The 25,986-nt window shown below is 34.6% G+C and overlaps 3 protein-coding genes across 3 annotated transcripts in view; all 3 read right to left on the reverse strand.

The window, feature by feature from the left end:
* LOC129738327 (uncharacterized) overlaps positions 1 to 25,986 on the reverse strand; it is a 124,297-nt gene that overhangs the window by 85,531 nt on the left and 12,780 nt on the right. The window contains exons 6-11 of the mRNA XM_055729511.1: positions 7,115 to 7,204; positions 6,710 to 7,053; positions 2,494 to 2,678; positions 2,260 to 2,437; positions 1,948 to 2,153; positions 1,711 to 1,875 (exon numbers count right to left, since the gene is read on the reverse strand). Of these exons, the coding sequence (XP_055585486.1) occupies positions 1,711 to 1,875; positions 1,948 to 2,153; positions 2,260 to 2,437; positions 2,494 to 2,678; positions 6,710 to 7,053; positions 7,115 to 7,204 (1,168 nt within the window). The remainder of the gene's footprint in view (positions 1 to 1,710; positions 1,876 to 1,947; positions 2,154 to 2,259; positions 2,438 to 2,493; positions 2,679 to 6,709; positions 7,054 to 7,114; positions 7,205 to 25,986) is intronic.
* LOC129745374 (trypsin 3A1-like) lies at positions 1,522 to 17,686 on the reverse strand. Its single transcript, XM_055738423.1, has 5 exons — positions 17,369 to 17,686; positions 2,494 to 2,678; positions 2,260 to 2,437; positions 1,948 to 2,153; positions 1,522 to 1,875 (listed from the first exon to the last, which is right to left on the reverse strand). Exons 1-5 carry the CDS (start codon positions 17,454 to 17,456, stop codon positions 1,672 to 1,674), a joined length of 861 nt encoding a protein of 286 aa, XP_055594398.1. The 5' UTR covers positions 17,457 to 17,686; the 3' UTR covers positions 1,522 to 1,671.
* LOC129745378 (uncharacterized) lies at positions 6,646 to 10,148 on the reverse strand. The gene is made up of 2 exons (XM_055738436.1): positions 9,979 to 10,148; positions 6,646 to 7,204 (listed from the first exon to the last, which is right to left on the reverse strand). Exon 2 carries the CDS (start codon positions 7,044 to 7,046, stop codon positions 6,663 to 6,665), a length of 384 nt encoding a protein of 127 aa, XP_055594411.1. The 5' UTR covers positions 7,047 to 7,204; positions 9,979 to 10,148; the 3' UTR covers positions 6,646 to 6,662.

Here is a 25,986-nt window from a genome sequence, read left to right on the forward strand (position 1 = left end):
GATTTCGGGTAGAAATGTTTCGCCGCCGCGCTCAATGTGAACACTCTGTGAAGAACTTTGATTACCAGCAGATACCTTAGTACTTTTGTATCGCTGAACTAATCGACTGTAGGCCGACATTTTATAATTTTTCTTTTTAAAATATAATCTCTCATTTTAGCAATCTTGTTTGATAGAAAAATGTACTTTCCACTAAGATCTAACACTTGGTTGTTATGATAATATAAATCGTATTTCATGTTAAAAAATCTTAATTTTCGAATTATTTTATGCATAGCACGACTAAATCTGTCAATCACGGATGATCATCGTATATCGGTGCGAATTGTCGTACACAAAGTTCGAGTTCATATGTGCATAAATACGAATCTCTCTTCTGGTCGTAATAAAATCATGCTATGCATTTAAATACGATAATGAATATACGGAGATGAGTTTAAATAACTTTCTCTACGATATAATCTGTAAAATAAAACCCGCCTTCTGCTTGTCTGCGTTAACAATCCATAACCGAAAACTTTGATTGACGATGTGATAAAAACAATTCTGACGAAGCTGCCCACTGATAAAACGAACGAAATAAGGGGGTAAAATCGTGCGCAAAATATCTGGACCACTGGTATATAGATATTTTTAAAAAATTTCGTAATGGACAGCCAAATAAACTCTTCAACGGGCACCTGGCAGGTTTCCAGCCAGGAAATTTTTGGAAGATGCAAATCAGTCAGTGATACTTTGTTTTGGTTAAAGCTGGAATCGTGCCAATATGCGAATACTGTGATGGAGTGATAAAAAGTCAAATATGATGTTTTTTTGCCGAAGGAGGAAACTCAGCTAAATTTGCCATAAATTCTATAGAATTAAAGTTTTAGAATAATTTTGAAGGTAGATCTTCAGAAACAGAAAAAGTGATCAAAAATAGCCTTGATTTGGAAAAAGAGTGATTCATAGTAAGCATTACAGATGGCGAACGAGGCGCTCAAAAATTAAAGTGAACTTAATCTTTGAACGCTATCTCAACAATCACTTGACAGAGCGTCACTTATATTTGCCCATGTGAACATTACAGTACAAGGCAGCTTCACTGAAAATTTCATCAATATTCATCTAAGTTATTCAGAAAACAAAGTGCTAATTTTTTAAATACACTCCTTATGCTAGAGTTATAGTAAAATGGAGTGAATCGGATAGTTTTTTGACCATTTTCATAATAGTTCTGCCAAATTCATCCCTTCTAGCTCACTGTATGCTTCAGATGGTGTTTTGTGGATCATAATCAAATTTAATATAAAAGATTAACTATATAGCATAGAGGACTGAACAGTAAATAATAGCCAGGATTGACTGGCAAATGGTAGATAATGTGCCACTCCAGACCCCATACACCCAAACTTCGGGTAGTGGTCATATCACCTCTGGTCTTATAACTCCGATTCTCAACCTCCCCATTGAAGTTTCTCAAATTCACATAAGTAAAAATTACTTCACCTAATTTAAAGTGACTCGTACTTTAATAATCGATATATTTAAAAAATATTTGGCATTACAACTAGACACTTTTAGGAAATGGTACTCTTAAGTTAAATTTGTTGACTAGAAACAATAAATAGATAACAGCTGTTGGATAGGTCAATTCAATGCAAATGAGATCGTGGAAAACTTCCGGACACCCTAGTTATTCCTTGCAGCAACATCCCGTGGTACACAAACACATTCACCCTCCAGTTTCTGCATAATCCATGGCAAATAGTTAACAATTCTGGTGTAAATCCCCGGCAGATTGGGTCTGGCACAGCCACGTCCCCAGGACACCACTCCAATCACCTCCATGCTTCCGGCGCTACCCATCTTGTGCATCGGACCACCACTGTCACCCTGTCGATTGAGAAACCAAAAAAAAAAGAGTCAAAGTACAATTATTTCAAACATCAATTGAAGATCCCTGACCTGGCAGGCATCCTTCTTGCCATCGTGGAACCCGGCACACATCATGTTGTCGGTGATCTTTTTGTTTCCGTAGCCCGACTCCAGGCACTGCTGCTGGGTCCAAATGGGCACCACAACCGATCGCAGCGTCTTCGAGGGCGGCCGCTGTTCCTCCACCCGGCCCCAACCGGCTACGATCGCTAGGGATCCGGCGAAATCGAGAGTGTCTTGAAAAAGGTGGAAGGTTGAATATGATTAGTTGATCAATGCTTGCAATCAGAAAAATCAGAAAAAGGCTTAGATTGTAGGCGACACATGTCTGTTTTATATTACTTCCGTCGGGTAAACAGGCTGGCTGGATTGTTGGTCCATATCTCAGTGGTTTGTCCAGCTCCAGCAGAGCGATGTCGTTGTTGAAGGTGAAAATATCGAAATCCTCGTGATCGACGATCCGTTTGATTCGTCGCAACTCCGTGTAGTCCTTGGCTATGTTGTGTCCTCCGAGATATACCTTTAATAGAAGAAAAAACTTCAGAATGGACAAACAGATTTCAAACCAATTTTTACCCTGATTTCACTCGGTTCAAAGGAGTTCACACAGTGAGCTGCCGTGATGAGATAGTTTTTGGTTACGACGGAAGCGCCGCAATAGAGTTTACCCTGACGGAACAGTCCAGCTAGCCAGGGATACTCGTGGGCCTCGGATTCCACCCCACCGACGATTCGATTCGATCGACCATTGATGCCGCATACTGTAAAAAAATGCATAAAATCGTTATTCTTTCTGTCTGAATTTGTTTACGTCATTGCTTTCTTTTAACTTATGCTTTCGAAACTATTTCGTTTTAAAGTTTTGTTATAATGAAAATTATCTTTTAACCATCATCAGATGAACATTCCTAACTCAAACCGCATTATCTCTCTTGTTTCTCAATTGATTTGTACAGATTTTATAGTTTCAGAAAGATCATGACCACATAAAATGAAAAAAGTGGTGTTAAACCGTACGTTTCCATCAATCAACCGTCAAAATTGTTTAAATCTTTCTAGATTAATTTTGTAAAGAGGATTGGGAAGTTGACGTAAATTGAAGTAAGTAGGCGTTGACGGAACCGGACGGTAATTTTTTTTTTCACGTGTTTCAAATTTGTAGTCGAAAAATTATAGTTTGTTCAGGTTTTTCAAAAATTAGTGGAATGGCAGTTCCCAGTAATAGCGATGCTGGATCAACCTGATAGCATCGGCATGCTTCTCTTCCCGAAATGTCCTAGTGCGAGTGAGCTAGTCCAATGGGGCGTAGTGTTGTCCCCCAGGCCGGGTGTGGCCTAGCAGTTCGAGATTGCAGACGTGTCTGCACAGTCCTTTCATGTAAAAATTGGAAAAATGAAGTGAATCGAAGCTAAGTACAAATTCATTTTCTATAACGTAGGCATTCTTTAGAAAGAAGAAATTGATTTATTTTTCCTTGCCATTTCGAATTTCTAGTCAAAATTCAAGGTCTATTTTAGGCCCTTTACAGTTTGTTTGACTAATTCAGTGAAGTTCCTCTAGTCTCATTTATTTTTTTTTTATCATATTATGATTTTGGTCCAACAGTTTTTCACGAGTTTTGTATTATTTTTAAATAGTTACAAGGTAAGATTCAAAACATGAGTAAAAATGGTTTTTGACACGGGTTGGATTTGTTTAATTCTTCTAACACGTTTTTTTTGCACTTGGCTTTTTAACCACTAGCTTGGTTCTTTTACACGGTTCACGTGATTTAACTCTCTACTGCATACGAGCCCGTATATGCCCTCGAAGGTTTTATTTTGCATTTTTTAGCATTATTCAGTATTGTAAGAGAATTCAAACAATGTGATTGCTTCAAAAAATCAATTTACATTTTTAAAACCTGAAAAAAAAATTTAAAAAACATCTCATTTCTAACACTCTATAAACAATTATAACTGTTGAAAAAACTATTTTCATTGTCCATGCCGTAGAGGGTTTAAACGATTTCGGAGAGAAAATAGACCAAATCCTATATGTTTATGGTAGACTTCATACAGTGTAAAAAAAAACCTTGGTGTAATCATTTATTGAAAGAACATTCCTATTTTCTTAACTCCATTATCGGAAATTAGTGAGGGGTAGGAGAGGGCCCAATAGGAAAACTGATATACATATAATGGATTGTGGGTTCAAGCCAGCCGAAGGATCTCGGCAAATTTAGAATCATCAGTAATATTCTAAAGTACCTTTCTAGGATTCCTTATTTGTTTCGGACTGTTTTTTTTTATTAGTTGATTACCCAGTTGGTAAATCCTTTTTACAGATTACATTCCAACGCACCGCAAGCCACCGCGTCTCCCCAGTATGCTACTCTGGGTCCATGGGTGCAATTGGTCGACTGTAGATACTATGTACCCTCTGCGCTCATCGGCTTACTCGCTTTCAAGACAAAACTCCAGCATATATACCCTGCCTCTTGTTACGATTCAAGACTATGGACCTCTCCTCTAACGACTTGAGGTCTTAGCTCTGCTTCGTACGGCTCGAGGCCCTCTTCTCTTTGCCCGTCCGTTTGCCGATCGAGAGCAGCTTATCTTGGACACGCGCCTGGCACAGCACACGTCCGTTGCGTTTACGAAGCTAATCAGATGATTTCCGACGAAGACGTCATCCTACACCGACTCGAGTGACTCACCCGCCGACGACATGAAGTTACTCTATTCAAGAGTATTCCACGGCGTGAATACTTTTCTCCCAACGATTTCGATTGCAAAGAAGGTCAAGACTTATCTCCACAGCTTCCGTCGTAGGGAGCACGGTCTGCTCGGTTACTCCGCGGCGATAGAGGCACCCTACACAGCGTTCGTGACGTACCTAGCAGGTCAACATACGCAGAAAGTATAGTCTTATCGTTGTATGCTTTTCTGCTAGGTTCGTACGCACTCTACTCAGATGCTCCCGGCGAAGGAGTCACCCTACACCGGTCGCGGACTGGTGCTGGTTCCAACGCCTCTGCAGAGCATTCATGATTTCGGTGAACCTATCACTGACCACGCGCCAAGTACTGGCATCCTTATGTTGTCGGCTGTCATGTCGGGTCCACAGACGGCAAGCCTCCGTGACCAATCAAGAACTGCGTTTTGCAGAAATCCACCTCTTCATGTTTCCAATCCATCCAAAATTCGACGTTAGGGACCGGCCGCATTCTGAGCTGTCCCACTGGTGCTGTCAATCGGACATCGAGGCCTCTCTGGCATGTTTCCGCATATCGGGCATGTTTCTGTGCTAACAAGACCGAGATGAGCATGACCCCCGCTACAACATCAGCAGCTACCGAGGACACTGTTTGGTATGTGCTGATAACCCGCAGGTTCATCAGCCGCTGCACGCTTCAGAGCTTCTGCAGATTACACTGCCTGCTCAAGACTGCCTTCCTGGGTGCTGCTACGTAGCGCAAAATAGACGAGGTCACGTTCGTCAGAACCTTTCTTCTGCTGCAGTGGATCGCTTAGTTGTTTTGCAGGTGTAGTCGACGTGGGCCGTAAAAGTCAGCCGATCGTCGATCATCACCCCCAAGTACTTGATCGCACGCTTGGATTCGATTTCGAACGGTCAAGCTGCAATCTGCTAGGTTCGTACGCACTCTACTCAGATGCTCCCGGCGAAGGAGTCACCCTACACCGGTCGCGGACTGGTGCTGGTTCCAACGCCTCTGCAGAGCATTCATGATTTCGGTGAACCTATCACTGACCACGCGCCAAGTACTGGCATCCTTATGTTGTCGGCTGTCATGTCGGGTCCACAGACGGCAAGCCTCCGTGACCAATCAAGAACTGCGTTTTGCAGAAATCCACCTCTTCATGTTTCCAATCCATCCAAAATTCGACGTTAGGGACCGGCCGCATTCTGAGCTGTCCCACTGGTGCTGTCAATCGGACATCGAGGCCTCTCTGGCATGTTTCCGCATATCGGGCATGTTTCTGTGCTAACAAGACCGAGATGAGCATGACCCCCGCTACAACATCAGCAGCTACCGAGGACACTGTTTGGTATGTGCTGATAACCCGCAGGTTCATCAGCCGCTGCACGCTTCAGAGCTTCTGCAGATTACACTGCCTGCTCAAGACTGCCTTCCTGGGTGCTGCTACGTAGCGCAAAATAGACGAGGTCACGTTCGTCAGAACCTTTCTTCTGCTGCAGTGGATCGCTTAGTTGTTTTGCAGGTGTAGTCGACGTGGGCCGTAAAAGTCAGCCGATCGTCGATCATCACCCCCAAGTACTTGATCGCACGCTTGGATTCGATTTCGAACGGTCAAGCTGCAATCTTCCCTGTTTGTGCTGAAATCAGGTTTGTGATCAGCACCATCTCTGTCTTGTGGTGAGCCAGACGCGAGCTTTAGGAGCGCATCCAATTTTCCATCTTCTCGGTCGCTACTGTGGCAAATAGCTGTACCACCTCGGTTGGGCCCACCAGACGAACTATGTCGTCGGCGAATCACAAAAGTTTCACCCCCGTGGGGAGACGCAGTGCAATTCTTGCCAAGACACTCCCTGTTTCCAATCCTTCGCTGGCCATAAACTGAAGTTGACGGTTACGGAAATAACACTCCACCATCCTACAGATTCATATATGCCGGAATCCTCATACGAATGAGTGACGACGAAATCGCTACCCAAGGTTTTCCACGTCAAGGGTGACTCTCCTCTCTCTTTCCGTTTGGCTTCGTCTGCTCTTTCCATGACTAGTCGAATGGCATCCACCGTGCTGCGGCCTTTCCGAAAACCAAACTGTTATCGGAAACGCTGTGCACGCCCTCGGTGTAGAACCGTATCCTGCTCTGGACCACCTTCTTCAGTGATGACTGGAACATTTCAGGGTGTTTCATGAGCGCGACTTTCACTGTTACGTTCGGGATGCCATCCGGACCCGGAGCTTTGTTCAACTGGAGCGACTTAGTAATATCCTGCAGTTCTACCTTCGAAATCTGCTTCTTCTCACACGTATCCCAGCCATATGGAAACCCTTGGCCACGTGACTTTTTCGTGCTGTGAGACGCGTTGACGATTTCGAGCAGTTTGTTCGGGCACGTTTCCTGCGGCACACCCCCGCTGCACGTCTTGGCCATAACAATCCTGTAAGCGTCGCCCCAGGAGTTGTCGTTGGCGTCCTCGCGCAGAGTTGCCTGAAACGTACCTTTTCGCTCGTCTTAATTGCACTGCAGGGGGCAGACCTCGCATTTGCGTTTCGCAGTGTTTCGAACAGTTTGAAGAGAGCGAGATGATTCTATAATCGGTTGAAAAACAAACGAGATACAGCAATTTTTAATGAGGATTGTTAAATTGTAAATCAAGGTCTGATTAGTGAGTTTCCAGTCTGGGCTTTCAGGATGCGTTCATAAATTGAAGTTGATTATAATTTTAATGGCATGTTCGGCGTAATGAAAAACTAGTGAGAATTTTATTTTATAGAAATTTGAAAGAAAGGTAGATAGACAGGCATTAGTGCGCCAATAGGAGAAAGCTTTATAGGTGTTGAAATTTTAGGATAGAGGGCATTTTTGATGAAAAGCTCCCATGAATTGTCCCGCCTTTGCTCTACACTAGCTAACTATACATGAGAAACTCAGAAAGAGAATTCCCTTGTATAGCGAGCTCAGTGGTTTGAGAGCGTGTTTTTACGCACACTTCAAACGAGCTGTGCTGTGCTGTGATCACGTGAATATCTTGCTGTTGCGAAAACAAAAGTCTAGGAATGGTATCCCGCAAAACAATTTCGCTGTAAAACTGTGAACTGTGTAGAAATGTGAACTGGAAACAGACATATACCTATAGGTTTTTGTGTAAACGCAACCTACTAGTATTCTCACAATGTTCGCACAGAAGCAACACAGTTCAGTATGTGAATGAAAAAAATGTATCCACTGTGCGAGGTAATACCTAATACTGGGTATTCGAACAGGAACAGATAGGGCCAAATAGAACAGGCTACATCAATCAAAACCTCTGATTTTATCTATATATATAAATTTTATATTCGATAAGGTGAACGACGGGTGTGATTTTTTTTCGCTGCCAATTTTAACTCCTGGAGAAAAATTCATTTTTTTCTTGTCATTTGTGTTGAAAATTTGTTCAAATGTTAGAGATTCTCAATCTGTTTTCAAAAACGCCCGGAACGATTACCACGACGTTAACAGCAGACAGTAGTGTCCTCTGCAATCAATGCAATCAGTATCAGCAATGCTTCGGGAAGTAACATCAACGCTTCGCATCAGGCCAGTTTATTATTAGCTGACCAAAAGGGCTAGCTACAACAGCCCTCGAATTCCTGATCAAGCCACGGGGATTCTGGTGAGGATGTGCCTCATGCGGCCTTTTTTGGTTGCCTAGCAGAGCACAATTACGAAGAACCTCGGGTCGACTTTGACGAGGGGGTGACACTAATCAAGAAATCCAAAATACCGTGTAGTGTGTACCCGAAGAGGTGGTCGGCCAACAGGAAATGCTACTGCGGGATGTCTAGGGGCTCGAAGATCGTACGTGGTGAACCGGGTGGCAATGGTAGTGCCGAACCTTCAATTTCGGAACTCGTTGAACTTTTACGGGTCCCAAATGTTGCTGATCAATTGCTGTTGCTCGCAAGGTGGGTGTTGTTGGTCACTAGCCGTTTCTCAAACCCTTTCACACGTTGGTCAACTCCCGGTAAGTGCAAGAAGAGCGATTGTTGGCAACTGGCGGATTTGTCTGCAGGCTTGCCCATTCCTTTTTTTTTTAATATTCCCGGAAATTATCCCTTTCAACATGTATCCTTTTCAAATGAAATAGAGGTAAGATGTAATAAGTGTTTTTTTTTTTCATATGTTCAAAATAGCTTAACTCTATTATGGGGTTCAGCGAGGGGTTGGACAGGACATCAAACGATCGGAAAACTGATATACAATGGATTGTGGGTTCAAGCTAGCCGGAGTATCTCGACAAATTTAGAATCATGAGAAGGATATTCAAGAACCTTTTCAGAATTCTTTATTTGTTTCGCACAGTTGGAAGGAAGTGAGATGAGTCAAACCTGTCCCAAGCCAGTGGTAACGGACCCCTTGGTTGTGCTGCAATTATTGTTGATGAGTTAAGCATTAACAATATTTGAATATGCGATCGAGACTTCCCGTACCGCCTCGGGTCGAAAGACCTATCAGCCACTGGTGGGTTTTCATACATACATACATACATACATATATAAATTTCATATTCGATAAATCGTTGATGTAAATTTGTTCATTGGCCTGTGATTGGTCAGAGTCTCTAGAATAAAATTGAGCTCATAAAAGAATACGCTGTGTTGTGTTTGAATCATTAACTAACGAGTTATGTTTTTTTTTCAAAATGTACAAAGGCGATCCCCTTGGGCCTCCAAACCATAAGTACTTAACTGGTCATTAGGATGCACCATCAGTATTCAGATTATGCACGCCAATCTGTGACCTTCCGATGCAATGCATATTTATGCCATCAGCGATAGCGTACAATGTATATCTACTAGTTATTGACACTGACCATACTACTGTCATTGAGCTAGCAAGTACTTGTCCAGTAGAGTCATTAAAAAAAAACTGAACATAACGAATGCCCTCAACGAACAGCTCAAGGTAAACAGAGTTATGAAATTTCAATGCGAATGTCGCTAATAATCTGCATGGCAGTTGTTGTCGTGCCGTATTTTTATCGGCCCTTTGTAGCTTAAGTTTCCCCTTTCCTTTACCACCAAACCAATCATACTCAATTGAGATGTGTTGTGATATTCATAGACACAAAAAACAAAAAACAAAAACAGGCCAATAAGTTTGGTTGATGACACAGAATAAACAGAAAACTTAAAAATCTGTTTTTTAATTTAAAAAAAAATTAAATAATTTTCCGTTACAATAAAATTGTCTCTTTATTTTTTAAGAAAAACTCCCGTCAAATACAACTAAGACAGTAAATTTTTTAACTCCATTTCACGAGCATCACTAGACTAGTTTTCAAGCAACTGAATGATTAAAAAAAATTCTTCATTCTCACCGCGAAATTTGTCCAATTGCTCCGTTCACAGGTAAGTTCACTATCTTCGAAAGCGATCAACACTCAATGTTAAACAGTCGAAAATTCGACCCCATTTCATTGGGCCCTCCACCCAAAACCAAAAAAAAAAACGAGCGATTCTCAACACCGTGAGGCGTCCAACACTTCCAGTCAACAACTGAGCCAAAGTGAGACTGAAACCGAGAGAGACCCCAACCCCAACGATCGATCGATCTGTCCACCCGCATGCAAACAAGCCCGGCTTCTAGCAGAAGCGTCTGCCGAACTGCATCGAAGCGGAAGCATCGGGTGGCGGCGCGATCGTTGAACCCTAGGAACGCCACTGATTGGCCATGCAAAATGAAGCGCAAAGCAGTGGGAATTGCCGAACGTGTGAACTTGGCCACCGAAAAGTGAGTAGATGACATTGACAGTGGTGTAGGCTGTCGGGCGCTGCAAATATTACTGTGACGCTCGTAAATCATACTGTTAATCAAAATTTTTGACAACTCGCGTGAATATAATAGGAATCACAATCCCGGTCCCTGTTCGGATTGAAGTGGTGGTTGTCTTACGGCGAGAAAAAAAAAACATGCTTTTGTAGAGGTCACGTGACGTGACACAGTGAGCCGGCATACCTGAGAGACATGGAATCTGGAAATAATATAGTGTTTTGGATTTTTATCATCAACATTATCTCCAACCAGTTTGATAAGCTTCTTCGTCAATTTTCTAAACTACTGAAATTCACATTTAAAGCAAAAGTTCGTGTTAATAACGTGAAAATAGAGTGAAGAAATTATTTTTAAAATACTCTGTAGGCATAAGAATAGGTTTTTATGAAATATTAAAAACACAATTTCAAATCAAATGTCCGCAATAATGAAATTTGTAATTGTTTGAATCAAATAAAAATCATGGCAAAGTTTCAATCTCCCATCCATATTTTTCACCCAGCCACCCCGAGAAAGGAGGCGCCAGAGCTTGAAATCAAGGCTTGCCGACGCTCATCGTTTTGAACGTCGCACATAGGAGTACTCTATAGAAAAAGTTGGGCAAAACCTGTTTTTCTCTTTAAAATGATTTAAAGTCTTGTTTTCGTTGTTTTCAAGTATACACAACTTTTTAAACAAAATATCAGATTTCATAATTTTGATATTTTCGGGTCATTCGCTGCCATTACGAACTCACTATACCGATACCGATCGATAATACTAATATGCAACAACTATCCAACAACCAAAAAAACTAAAAATTAGATTTTTTAAATTTTAATTTTGAGGTTTTGGCCAGGATTTGGGTGAAAATACTAATGTGTGCGTCGCCATTTGTCGCAAATTTCTAGCAACAAATGTACTCTTCACGTGGAACACCGAAAGGATGTTAGATTACTAAACTTTCTCAAGGAGTAAAGAAAAAAAAAGCGTGACCAGCCAGCTAGATTCGAATCCAAAGGTAGTTATTTTTTGTTTTAGAATAAAACAACTTTACAGATGTTGAATCCAATAACAAGTATTTTTGAGTTTTCAACCGATTTTCATGACATTCGTCATACAAGTAAGTTTTGACAAAACGAAATTGCTACGCAATTTATTGGGTTTGAAGACCCTAACTTTATTCAAAACGTGAAATTTCTTGATAAAATCAATTGAATTACGGCGAAACCACAACAGTTATAGAGAAATGTTCATCACATTTCATACACAAGCAATTTTTGACATAAAATGAAAATTTATTGAACTGAATCTCCCCTTTGCTCTTCAATTGTTCCAAAACAGAATCCCATCCCAAAACAGGATAGAGCAGTAGGCGATTGCTTTTGCTAATCACACACGTTTTTCTTTCCGTCCGTTAAAATTTTACAAAATTTTGAATTTCAGTGCGTTAAACAGTCGGGAATTAGCTAGAAATGGCTTAAAGTGAAAGCTGGAAAAAGGAAGACCAGAAGCTTCCACAGGAATTTCCGAAAATTTAGAGGGGAATAAGTGTTATTTCATAAAAAGAATTGCAAACCGGTAGCTGCAGAAACTGAGTGTTTACACAATGAATTTAAATTTTATTCTCGTGTGGAAATCTGGGGTTGTTATCTAACAGGAGAAGCTTTTATTGTAAGGAGTGTGTGAAAGTTTAGAAGTAATTTTGTCCCTTGAAAGTAACATACGTAAATTAATTGTGGAAAGCTTCGAACAAATAGGAATAATTCGACTCTTATGTATTTTATTTGGCCGTTATGGCATAAAGCCCTAAAATAAAAGTGCGACAGACTGTCACCGCGGAGTTTCAATCGAACAGTCAGAAATCGTTCCAATCAAGCATCACGTTTTTTACCATTTCCAATTCGTGGGAAGTATTGTAATCTGTGTGACTGTGACTTTCATTTTTTTCATTGAAATTAATCAAGAATGCTGAGAAAATTCATTGGAGCAAAGCGGAAAGAAGCACTTCATTTTTATTTTAACAATTGACACAACGGAGAACAAATTAAATAATATTCACAAAACGAAAATCAACTTCACAATCTGCGACACAGCTGCACATCCACAAGATGTTATGCGAATGTTTACGTTATTGGCAGTGTTGAAGGATTACAGAAGCTTTTTCAGTGCTGCCAAATCGGTGAGAAATTCAGTCTGCCGTACTTTTACTGTAGGGCTTTATTATGGCGGTCTACGCAAATATTTTTTTCTGCGCTCGGCTTGCTGCGATCGATATTTTTCCTGCGATTCACCTGTACTTATTCGAATGTTTATGAGGTTAAATGAATCTGAAGAAATCTGTTCTGATTCGTTTACATTGCAACGTGATGCCTACTTCCGGTCTCCTAGAAGTATGATCCTTAAATGTGAAGCATGAAAGGATCAACACAAGAACATTGGTGAGATCATTCCTAGTATGGAATTGTAGGAAACACTATGTTCATTCACCATTATGTACAAGTCGATCTTTTACTAGAAAGGCTAAAGTGATAATTTTGATGTAGGTTCTGGTACGGCACAGAAACCTATTCCAAACGCGGTATGTAATCCGTCTCGAATGGGTTGGAATGAATGCTTTGAAATTTCAAAATTGAAAATTTTGATATGATGGTTTAAAAATAGACAAAATTTGACGATCAAAACCTAGCAAAATCCGGGCATTTGATTTAAAAATTATCGATAAAAAATCCGGGCAATATCCGGACAAATTTGGCCAAGACCCAGGAATTACTCAACAAAATTCATTCTTATTTAAGTTTATGGCATTATGGGATCAACAAATATCAAGAAAAAAAACTGTTTTTCATCGAAATTCATCCAAAGATTTATAATCGTGCTAAAAGCTTCCAAAAAACCTTTCATGATTATTTTTATGAAACTTGCTCCAAAATTTCGTTTTGCACGCATAAATTTAAAAAAAATTCAACATAATTTGTTTTATTTGTTTGATTTGACAATGAGAATGAAAACCGGGAGAAATCCAGACTTTTTAAATTAAATCCGGGCAACCGGGTCAGACTGGAAATTTCCAAAATATTATATTAAATATCCGGACAAATCCGGATGAAACCGTTCAATCTGGCAACCTTAGTTTAGAAGCGTGCGCATTCAAAATACGACATTCCGACGCGTCGTAAACGGACACCTTATGGCGCTTTGCTGGATGCTGGATGACGTATCGTTTCGGTGTCTACAACGTCTTGATACTTTAGGACAACAATCAGAGCATTGAAAGAAAGCCCGGTTCCGAAGGGCGACGACCATGACAAGACAAGAAGCCCTGATAGGTGCTCAAAAGGAAGACCAAAGAAAAAGTTGCTACATCATTGCTTGCACTTACTCAGAAGGTCGGTGTTGTGGCCAGTGATGTCAACCTTCCAGATTTTTCCTGGATCTTCCAGACTTTTTGGATATTTGCCACACAATTTTTTAGGTTTCCAGACTTACAGACTTTTGTCATTTCTTCCAGACGTTTCCAGACTGTTGAGTTCCAACTTGAATTTTCTGACAAAACAATGAAAATTCACTCTGTGTGGTATGAGCCTACTTGGTTGAATGATTCAACTGAATCAAAGCAATCGAAAGATTCCTTTTAATTCAACCACGGTAAATGAAAAGTTCATATACCAGTATTTCGATAGCAACTTACTACCTTCTTCAGTGAACGTTTTCGATTGAACTCGATTTCGATCAATCGAAAACGTTCACTGAAGAAGGTAGTAAGTTGCTATCGAAATACTGGTATATGAACTTTTCATTTACCGTGGTTGAATTAAAAGGAATCTTTCGATTGCTTTGATTCAATGATAATTCAAAATTTTTGTTGTAAAATGGCAGGAAATGACTCGAATTAATAAATGAAGAGTAAGGAATGCCACGAAAAACAGGAAGTAAAGCATAAAACGTAGTACCGCCGACATCACCACAATAGTCTCAGGCATTGATAGTGTATAGAATGTATGATTATTATGAAGTAATAAATGTTATAGGCTAATATTGCGATCTGGTGACCAAAAAAAAAGTCATCACCTAGAAAGGTAGAGAGTTCGCCATTCAGACCTTCCAGACATTTTCAGCCATTTCCAGACATTTGCTTCAAAACTTCCAGACATTTCTGAAAAACAGTTGACATCACTGGTTGTGGCATCCTATTATATGCCCTCCTTGCTCTCTCTCAATGAGAGCCAAGTATGAGCGACGTGCTTTTAACATCAGCGATAGCAATTGCTAGCTTAACTGATCTCTCAAGTATCTAGAGATCGATAATGTAGGTTGTACATTATTCTCGAGATGAACCCTAAAAATGGGTCGTCCGGGATTCCACAGGTGCAACCGGTCAAACAGGTGAAAAAGTGCCTGCTTAACATGAACAAACATGTCAGGAAACTGCATTCCCCTCCGCTGGTCTCAGAGCTGCAGGCAGCGTTGCCAGATTGCAAACCGCTCAAATCCGTAAGTTTGTCGAACAACTGAACTGTACTGATATTGGAAAAATGAAACTTGATGACTTTTTCTATGGTCGTCAGGTAGAATTTTCGTTTATCCGAAAAATCCCTATAATTTTTCCGATAATCCGTAATCCGCAGGAAATGCTGAAAATCCGTAGATTCTGAGTCTCGATCCGTAGATCCGTAGAAGTGCTACGTAGATCAAGACAACGCTGACTGCAAGCAAAGTCGCAGCGACAGCGGCTGACTGAATCAATTTTGTAGTGAACATTGAGAAGGAATCAAAAAATAAAACGAGAAAAAAATCTCAATAAGAGGGTTTTGTCCATGTTTTTGTCCACCAAAGGGAAGGTTTCGGTCAAGTCAACATTTTGCAATTCTTATTTGCGAAAATTGAAGTTAAATTTATAAAGAAATCGAAGAAAGACCTTAAAACATGTCGACACGATTGTTTTTGTCCACCTTTTTTTATCTTTTGGAAGAAATATCGCAAGACCGCTCGGAAGCAGGGTTGCCAACAATTTTTTTTTTTCAAAAATCAGGGAACTGGTGAAATAAAATCAGGCAAAATCAGGCTACGTAAGGGACGGAAATTCCGCTCAAAGTGATGACCTTTCTTTGGTCATCACATTGTAACTTTAATATGTGTCGTGAGCCTACTTGGTTGAATTATTCTACTGAATCAAAGCAGTTGGGGGATTCTCTTTAATTCTCTTTTTCAAATAAGAATTAAAGGTAATCTTTAGATTGCTTCGATTCAGCCACATTTTCACTTTTGAACTTCAGCAATGGTACCTAACCCAGTTCCTTACTACTCATTTTTCATCACATTCGCAAAAATCAGGCAAAATCAAGCATATTCTCAAAAATCAGGGAAATTCAATGGCTTATCAGGTTGTCAGGCTGAGCAACAAAAAATCAGGCACTTTGGCATATCTGCTCGGAAGCGTAAACTATATATTTTTTTCCAGTAAGTTTATATTACTACCTTTTATGGAAAATTTACAGATCTTTCTAATCTGTCTTGATTATTTTTGATCACCATTTGAAAAAAGAACATTTTTATGCAATCTATCCTGTAACGGTAACAAGGCGCTTTAACTGTATCCCGAATCTTTGTTGATTTTGAAAAGTTTTAATGCAATAAATTGAGATGAATATAATTAAAAATATTTTTATTATATGAAAAAAAAAACAAATGCTGTATTTGCTATTTCACGATATGTTGACTACAGATCAAGTAAGATTTTGTCAAATTAAATAATAAAGAAATTTTATTTAAAATGGAAGACATTTTTAAACTATTTATAGTCAACCAAATATTCACGATTTTTCTTGTTATCACTGAATCATGAACTTCGCAACCAAAACGAAAAAATAAACTGTAAAATTTGTAAACATTTTAATTTTGCTAAGCACCTTAGCTTTACTAAGTCCCTTTAAACAGTTTTCTGAAGTATTAGAATGTAAAAGTTAAATGATTAGTTCAACTTTGAACTGATGAATATTTCAAGAATCTGCACAATGTCTTTTTTTTATCTTTAAAAAGAAAACATCGACATTTCTGAAAATTCGCCACATTACAGAGGAGGCTCTCCCCTATCCAACGCACTATTCAGGAAAAAAAGTGACGGGGGTCAACTTTTTTTGAAGATTTGTGAACAAAACACACGAGTAGAATTTTCAAGTTTTCGATAATAATTCTTCCCAAGAATTTCAAATTTTACATTTTTGAGCTTAAATAAGCTAAGATTCCTTTAAAATAAAATAATGACTTTAAAATTTTTAAGGAACTAAATTGTTTTCGATTGTGTAATTATTTTTCTTTGAAAGTTTGCATGTGGTATAAAAAGTTTTTGTTTGAAGATTTTGAGTGTTATATTTAGGTTATCTTTAAGATAACCTTATCATTGACAAAAGCGAGTTATTTTGTGATAAATCAAATCAATCAAAACTTGTTGAAGACGATTGAAAAAATCCTTCAAACTTGGTATTCCATTTCCATACTTCTGGTTTCAGTGATTTTGGCTTAACCTTCTCCGTCAATGGTAAGTACACAAAAATTGAAGACATTTTCCAAAAACCTAACATAGAGACAGTTTTAAATGTTTTCAGTTTCACTTCACTTGGTTCGAATATTCAGCTAACATAAACTATTTGTCAAACCGAAATTTCTACACAGTTTGTTAATGTTTCGATTTTCATATTTTTAACGTTCAAAAAAGAGTTTGTTTCCACTATCGCTACGCCACTGTCAACGTGCCGAATGCATCCTCTTCTCACTGCTAGTGCCATTTATTGCATAATTAGCGTCGTTCATGTTGTCACATTCTTGTCACCTTTATCGCCTTTCAACATTCCACTAGGAGTTGAACGAAGAGTTTTTTCGTTTGATTTTTCACTTTCAACTGTTGCTGTCACCTTTTTTAATTTTTTTAAAATTCTCTTCAGAACTCATCCACATACCACAATCACAGGAACTATTCCCACTTGCTGCAACGGTCTGCCCCAATCGTAGGAACGAAATCACACCAATCACCAACGGAAACAGCATCCTGGCAGGAACCTTTTGAAGATCGCACAACAAATCGGGATCACGCGAAATTGTTACTACGCTATCGAACACGGATCGCGACTTGCCTCAATGAATCTGAGGCAAATATGATTATAGTTCTTGATACTTTAACTCGTTTATTAAATGTTTAAAAGGGCTAGAAAAGGTGATTCCGAGTCCCGAGAGAACCACTCTTGTGTGGCGGTGTCGTCAGACGAAACAAGAGTGTGTCAGCATTGTTCTGTGCCTGGGGATTTTAATTCGTTCGTCTTTTATACATAGGCATATGGAATGGATAAGTGAATTTGTCGTGTGCGGTATCTGCGTATAATGTGCGCGCGCTTCGGTACGCCTCAAGTCCGGAGAGCGCGAGAGACCACGCACAGGTTGTTGTTACTGTGCGAGGACAGTAAACCCAAACCACGTGCCACCCTCCGGATGTCCTCTCCGTGGTAACAATTGGAAGAGACGAATTGCGGAAGTTTTTGCGCAATTAGTATCTCTGACTCTGCCGATGTTTCCTGATCCGAGCCGGACCCATGGTTTCTAACTCTCTGGCGCCACCACTATCAGTAGTTTTACTAGTGCTCAGAGAATTTATGTTCGAGGAGAATTGGAGTGATGTGGAGAACTTCTTCTGAGAATGACTTTTTTCTCCATTCAAGCTTCGATTGTCTCACCAAAGTCAACAGTAACAACAACAGAGAACACAACAAAGCCCGATGCATTCGAGGGGTTGAACTTTGCCAGTCATACTTCTCAGCCAATTTAAGAAATGCATTGAGGGGTGATGAAAGGGTGCGATGTCCTTGGTTCTACTAACACCAACCCAACCGAATGGATGGGTTGTGTTCGTCGAAAGCTTTTCGGAAACTATCAATCCCAAGCATATGCTCTCACGTCGTCGTTTCCATTTTGCATCCTCAAGTCATTCGTTTCGGTAGTTGTGAATGCAAAAGTAAACAATTTCCTGTGTGGCGCATTGTTATCTTAATGCGCTTGAGCTTTCGGTAGTAAATCATCTTCGTGGGGAGAGAATGTCTTCCGGGAATGAAACTTTTTCAATTTGAACTCATTTGAATGCAAAAACTAAAAAAATGTGATCATTGTTTCTAGATATTCTGTGACAAATCGACTTTGTCAATAAATTCGTTGGCCAATGAACTTATCTTAAGGGTTAAAACACTTTCTAGCACATTATCCACGATTTGACATTCAAAAATTTTGTTCATTTGCCAAAACATTGATCAGGGCAAAATTTCAAATCGAAAAGATATAATGAATAACTTTCAAAGCGTTCCAAGTTAAGGTTCAGGAACTCGCTAAAAAGAACTAAGGAAAATCTTAAATTTCTTGTCGACTTCCAAGATAACAAAAATGACAAAATGACAAAAATGACAAAAATGACAAAAATGACAAAAATGACAAAAATGACAAAAATGACAAAAATGACAAAAATGACAAAAATGACAAAAATGACAAAAATGACAAAAATGACAAAAATGACAAAAATGACAAAAATGACAAAAATGACAAAAATGACAAAAATGACAAAAATGACAAAAATGACAAAAATGACAAAAATGACAAAAATGACAAAAATGACAAAAATGACAAAAATGACAAAAATGACAAAAATGACAAAAATGACAAAAATGACAAAAATGACAAAAATGACAAAAATGACAAAAATGACAAAAATGACAAAAATGACAAAAATGACAAAAATGACAAAAATGACAAAAATGACAAAAATGACAAAAATGACAAAAATGACAAAAATGACAAAAATGACAAAAATGACAAAAATGACAAAAATGACAAAAATGACAAAAATGACAAAAATGACAAAAATGACAAAAATGACAAAAAATGACAAAAATGACAAAAATGACAAAAAAGACAAAAATGACAAAAATGACAAAAATGACAAAAATGACAAAAATGACAAAAATGACAAAAATGACAAAAATGACAAAAATGACAAAAATGACAAAAATGACAAAAATGACAAAAATGACAAAAATGACAAAAATGACAAAAATGACAAAAATGACAAAAATGACAAAAATGACAAAAATGACAAAAATGACAAAAATGACAAAAATGACAAAAATGACAAAAGTGACAAAAATGACAAAAATGACAAAAATGACAAAAATGACAAAAATGACAAAAATGACAAAAATGACAAAAATGACAAAAATGAGAAAAATGACAAAAATGACAAAAATGACAAAAATGACAAAAATGACAAAAATGACAAAAATGACAAAAATGACAAAAATGACAAAAATGACAAAAATGACAAAAATGACAAAAATGACAAAAATGACAAAAATGACAAAAATGACAAAAATGACAAAAATGACAAAAATGACAAAAATGACAAAAATGACAAAAATGACAAAAATGACAAAAATGACAAAAATGACAAAAATGACAAAAATGACAAAAATGACAAAAATGACAAAAATGACAAAAATGACAAAAATGACAAAAATGACAAAAATGACAAAAATGACAAAAATGACAAAAATGACAAAAATGACAAAAATGACAAAAATGACAAAAATGACAAAAATGACAAAAATGACAAAAATGACAAAAATGACAAAAATGACAAAAATGACAAAAATGACAAAAATGACAAAAATGACAAAAATGACAAAAATGACAAAAATGACAAAAATGACAAAAATGACAAAAATGACAAAAATGACAAAAATGACAAAAATGACAAAAATGACAAAAATGACAAAAATGACAAAAATGACAAAAATGACAAAAATGACAAAAATGACAAAAATGACAAAAATGACAAAAATGACAAAAATGACAAAAATGACAAAAATGACAAAAATGACAAAAATGACAAAAATGACAAAAATGACAAAAATGACAAAAATGACAAAAATGACAAAAATGACAAAAATGACAAAAATGACAAAAATGACAAAAATGACAAAAATGACAAAAATGACAAAAAATGACAAAAAATGACAAAAAATGACAAAAATGACAAAAATGACAAAAATGACAAAAATGACAAAAATGACAAAAATGACAAAAATGACAAAAATGACAAAAATTACAAAAATGACAAAAATGACAAAAATGACAAAAATGACAAAAATGACAAAAATGACAAAAATGACAAAAATGACAAAAATGACAAAAATGACAAAAATGACAAAAATGACAAAAATGACAAAAATGACAAAAATGACAAAAATGACAAAAATGACAAAAATGACAAAAATGACAAAAATGACAAAAATGACAAAAATGACAAAAATGACAAAAATGACAAAAATGACAAAAATGACAAAAATGACAAAAATGACAAAAATGACAAAAATGACAAAAATGACAAAAATTACGAAAATTACGAAAATAACAAAAATCACAAAAATAACGAAAATTATGAAAATAACGAAAATTACGAAAATACCGAAAATTACGAAAATAAGAAAAATTACAAAAAATCACAAAAATGACAAAAATTACAAAAATTACAAAAATTACAAAAATTACAAAAATTACAAAAATTACAAAAATTACAAAAATTACAAAAATTACAAAAATTACAAAAATTACAAAAATAACAAAAATTACAAAAATTACAAAAATTATAAAAATTTTAAAAATTACAAAAATTACAAACATTGCAAAAATGACAAAAATTACAAAAATTACAAAAATTACAAAAATTACAAAAATTACAAAAATTACAAAAATTACAAAAATTACAAAAATTACAAAAATTACAAAAATTACAAAAATTACAAAAATTACAAAAATTACAAAAATTACAAAAATAACAAACATTGCAAAAATTACAAAAATTACAAAAATTACAAAAATTACAAAAATTACAAAAATTACAAAAATTACAAAAATTACAAAAATTATAAAAATTATAAAAATTACAAAAATTACAAAAATTACAAAAATAACAAAAATAACAATAATTAAAAAAATTACTAAAATTACAAAAATTACAAAAATTACAAAAATTACAAAAATTACAAAAATTACAAAAATTACAAAAATAACAAAAATTACAAAAATAACAAAAATTACAAAAATGACAAAAATTAAAAAAAATAACTAACATAACAAAAATTACAAAAATGACAAAAATTACAAAAATTACAAAAATTACAAAAATTACAAAAATTACAAAAATTAAAAAAATTACAAAAATTACAAAAATTACAAAAATTACAAAAATTACAGAAAATTACAAAAATTACAAAAATTACAAAAATTACAAAAATTACAAAAATGACAAAAATGACAAAAATGACAAAAATGACAAAAATGACAAAAATGACAAAAATGACAAAAATGACAAAAATGACAAAAATGACAAAAATGACAAAAATGACAAAAATGACAAAAATGACAAAAATGACAAAAATGACAAAAATGACAAAAATGACAAAAATGACAAAAATGACAAAAATGACAAAAATGACAAAAATGACAAAAATGACAAAAATGACAAAAATGACAAAAATGACAAAAATGACAAAAATGACAAAAATGACAAAAATGACAAAAATGACAAAAATGACAAAAATGACAAAAATGACAAAAATGACAAAAATGACAAAAATGACAAAAATGACAAAAATGACAAAAATGACAAAAATGACAAAAATGACAAAAATGACAAAAATGACAAAAATGACAAAAATGACAAAAATGACAAAAATGACAAAAATGACAAAAATGACAAAAATGACAAAAATGACAAAAATGACAAAAATGACAAAAATGACAAAAATGACAAAAATGACAAAAATGACAAAAATGACAAAAATGACAAAAATGACAAAAATGACAAAAATGACAAAAATGACAAAAATGACAAAAATGACAAAAATGACAAAAATGACAAAAATGACAAAAATGACAAAAATGACAAAAATGACAAAAATGACAAAAATGACAAAAATGACAAAAATGACAAAAATGACAAAAATGACAAAAATGACAAAAATGACAAAAATGACAAAAATGACAAAAATGACAAAAATGACAAAAATGACAAAAATGACAAAAATGACAAAAATGACAAAAATGACAAAAATGACAAAAATGACAAAAATGACAAAAATGACAAAAATGACAAAAATGACAAAAATGACAAAAATGACAAAAATGACAAAAATGACAAAAATGACAAAAATGACAAAAATGACAAAAATGACAAAAATGACAAAAATGACAAAAATGACAAAAATGACAAAAATGACAAAAATGACAAAAATGACAAAAATGACAAAAATGACAAAAATGACAAAAATGACAAAAATTACAAAAATGACAAAAATGACAAAAATGACAAAAATGACAAAAATGACAAAAATGACAAAAATGACAAAAATGACAAAAATGACAAAAATGACAAAAATGACAAAAATGACAAAAATGACAAAAATGACAAAAATGACAAAAATGACAAAAATGACAAAAATGACAAAAATGACAAAAATGACAAAAATGACAAAAATGACAAAAATGACAAAAATGACAAAAATGACAAAAATGACAAAAATGACAAAAATGACAAAAATGACAAAAATGACAAAAATGACAAAAATGACAAAAATGACAAAAATGACAAAAATGACAAAAATGACAAAAATGACAAAAATGACAAAAATGACAAAAATGACAAAAATGACAAAAATGACAAAAATGACAAAAATGACAAAAATGACAAAAATGACAAAAATGACAAAAATGACAAAAATGACAAAAATGACAAAAATGACAAAAATGACAAAAATGAAAAAAATGACAAAAATGACAAAAATGACAAAAATGACAAAAATGACAAAAATGACAAAAATGACAAAAATGACAAAAATGACAAAAATGACAAAAATGACAAAAATGACAAAAATGACAAAAATGACAAAAATGACAAAAATGACAAAAATGACAAAAATGACAAAAATGACAACAATGACAAAAATGACAAAAATGACAAAAATGACAAAAATGACAAAAATGAAAAAAATGAAAAAAATGAAAAAAATGACAAAAATGACAAAAATGACAAAAATGACAAAAATGACAAAAATGACAAAAATGACAAAAATGACAAAAATGACAAAAATGACAAAAAATGACAAAAATGACAAAAATGACAAAAATGACAAAAATGACAAAAATGACAAAAATGACAAAAATGACAAAAATGACAAAAATGACAAAAATGACAAAAATGACAAAAATGACAAAAATGACAAAAATGACAAAAATGACAAAAATGACAAAAATGACAAAAATGACAAAAATGACAAAAATGACAAAAATGACAAAAATGACAAAAATGACAAAAATGACAAAAATGACAAAAATGACAAAAATGACAAAAATGACAAAAATGACAAAAATGACAAAAATGACAAAAATGACAAAAATGACAAAAATGACAAAAATGACAAAAATGACAAAAATGACAAAAATGACAAAAATGACAAAAATGACAAAAATGACAAAAATGACAAAAATGACAAAAATGACAAAAATGACAAAAATGACAAAAATGACAAAAATGACAAAAATGACAAAAATGACAAAAATGACAAAAATGACAAAAATGACAAAAATGACAAAAATGACAAAAATGACAAAAATGACAAAAATGACAAAAATGACAAAAATGACAAAAATGACAAAAATGACAAAAATGACAAAAATGACAAAAATGACAAAAATGACAAAAATGACAAAAATGACAAAAATGACAAAAATGACAAAAATGACAAAAATGACTGACAAAAATGACAAAAATGACAAAAATGACAAAAATGACAAAAATGACAAAAATGACAAAAATGACAAAAATGACAAAAATGACAAAAATGACAAAAATGACAAAAATGACAAAAATGACAAAAATGACAAAAATGACAAAAATGACAAAAATGACAAAAATGACAAAAATGACAAAAATGACAAAAATGACAAAAATGACAAAAATGACAAAAATGACAAAAATGACAAAAATGACAAAAATGACAAAAATGACAAAAATGACAAAAATGACAAAAATGACAAAAATGACAAAAATGACAAAAATGACAAAAATGACAAAAATGACAAAAATGACAAAAATGACAAAAATGACAAAAATGACAAAAATGACAAAAATGACAAAAATGACAAAAATGACAAAAATGACAAAAATGACAAAAATGACAAAAATGACAAAAATGACAAAAATGACAAAAATGACAAAAATGACAAAAATGACAAAAATGACAAAAATGACAAAAATGACAAAAATGACAAAAATGACAAAAATGACAAAAATGACAAAAATGACAAAAATGACAAAAATGACAAAAATGACAAAAATGACAAAAATGACAAAAATGACAAAAATGACAAAAATGACAAAAATGACAAAAATGACAAAAATGACAAAAATGACAAAAATGACAAAAATGACAAAAATGACAAAAATGACAAAAATGACAAAAATGACAAAAATGACAAAAATGACAAAAATGACAAAAATGACAAAAATGACAAAAATGACAAAAATGACAAAAATGACAAAAATGACAAAAATGACAAAAATGACAAAAATGACAAAAATGACAAAAATGACAAAAATGACAAAAATGACAAAAATGACAAAAATGACAAAAATGACAAAAATGACAAAAATGACAAAAATGACAAAAATGACAAAAATGACAAAAATGACAAAAATGACAAAAATGACAAAAATGACAAAAATGACAAAAATGACAAAAATGACAAAAATGACAAAAATGACAAAAATGACAAAAATGACAAAAATGACAAAAATGACAAAAATGACAAAAATGACAAAAATGACAAAAATGACAAAAATGACAAAAATGACAAAAATGACAAAAATGACAAAAATGACAAAAATGACAAAAATGACAAAAATGACAAAAATGACAAAAATGACAAAAATGACAAAAATGACAAAAATGACAAAAATGACAAAAATGACAAAAATGACAAAAATGACAAAAATGACAAAAATGACAAAAATGACAAAAATGACAAAAATGACAAAAATGACAAAAATGACAAAAATGACAAAAATGACAAAAATGACAAAAATGACAAAAATGACAAAAATGACAAAAATGACAAAAATGACAAAAATGACAAAAATGACAAAAATGACAAAAATGACAAAAATGACAAAAATGACAAAAATGACAAAAATGACAAAAATGACAAAAATGACAAAAATGACAAAAATGACAAAACTGACAAAAATGACAAAAATGACAAAAATGACAAAAATGACAAAAATGACAAAAATGACAAAAATGACAAAAATGACAAAAATGACAAAAATGACAAAAATGACAAAAATGACAAAAATGACAAAAATGACAAAAAATGACAAAAAATGACAAAAATGACAAAAATGACAAAAATGACAAAAATGACAAAAATGACAAAAATGACAAAAATGACAAAAATGACAAAAATGACAAAAATGACAAAAATG

This window comes from Uranotaenia lowii, chromosome 1 (assembly GCF_029784155.1).
Source record: "Uranotaenia lowii strain MFRU-FL chromosome 1, ASM2978415v1, whole genome shotgun sequence".
NCBI lineage: Eukaryota > Metazoa > Arthropoda > Insecta > Diptera > Culicidae > Uranotaenia > Uranotaenia lowii.

Excerpts from the sequence above, each read along its gene's own strand:
- LOC129745374 (XM_055738423.1), bottom strand. The coding sequence starts at position 17,456 with ATGCTGTTTCCGTTGGTGATTGGTGTGATTTCGTTCCTACGATTGGGG. Across the intron at positions 2,154-2,259 it reads AGCCTGTTTACCCGACGGAA|ACACTCTCGATTTCGCCGGA; the intron begins GTAATATAAAAC and ends ACCTTTTTCAAG. Across the intron at positions 1,876-1,947 it reads GCAAGAAGGATGCCTGCCAG|GGTGACAGTGGTGGTCCGAT; the intron begins GTCAGGGATCTT and ends CTCAATCGACAG.
- LOC129745378 (XM_055738436.1), bottom strand. The coding sequence starts at position 7,046 with ATGGCCAAGACGTGCAGCGGGGGTGTGCCGCAGGAAACGTGCCCGAAC.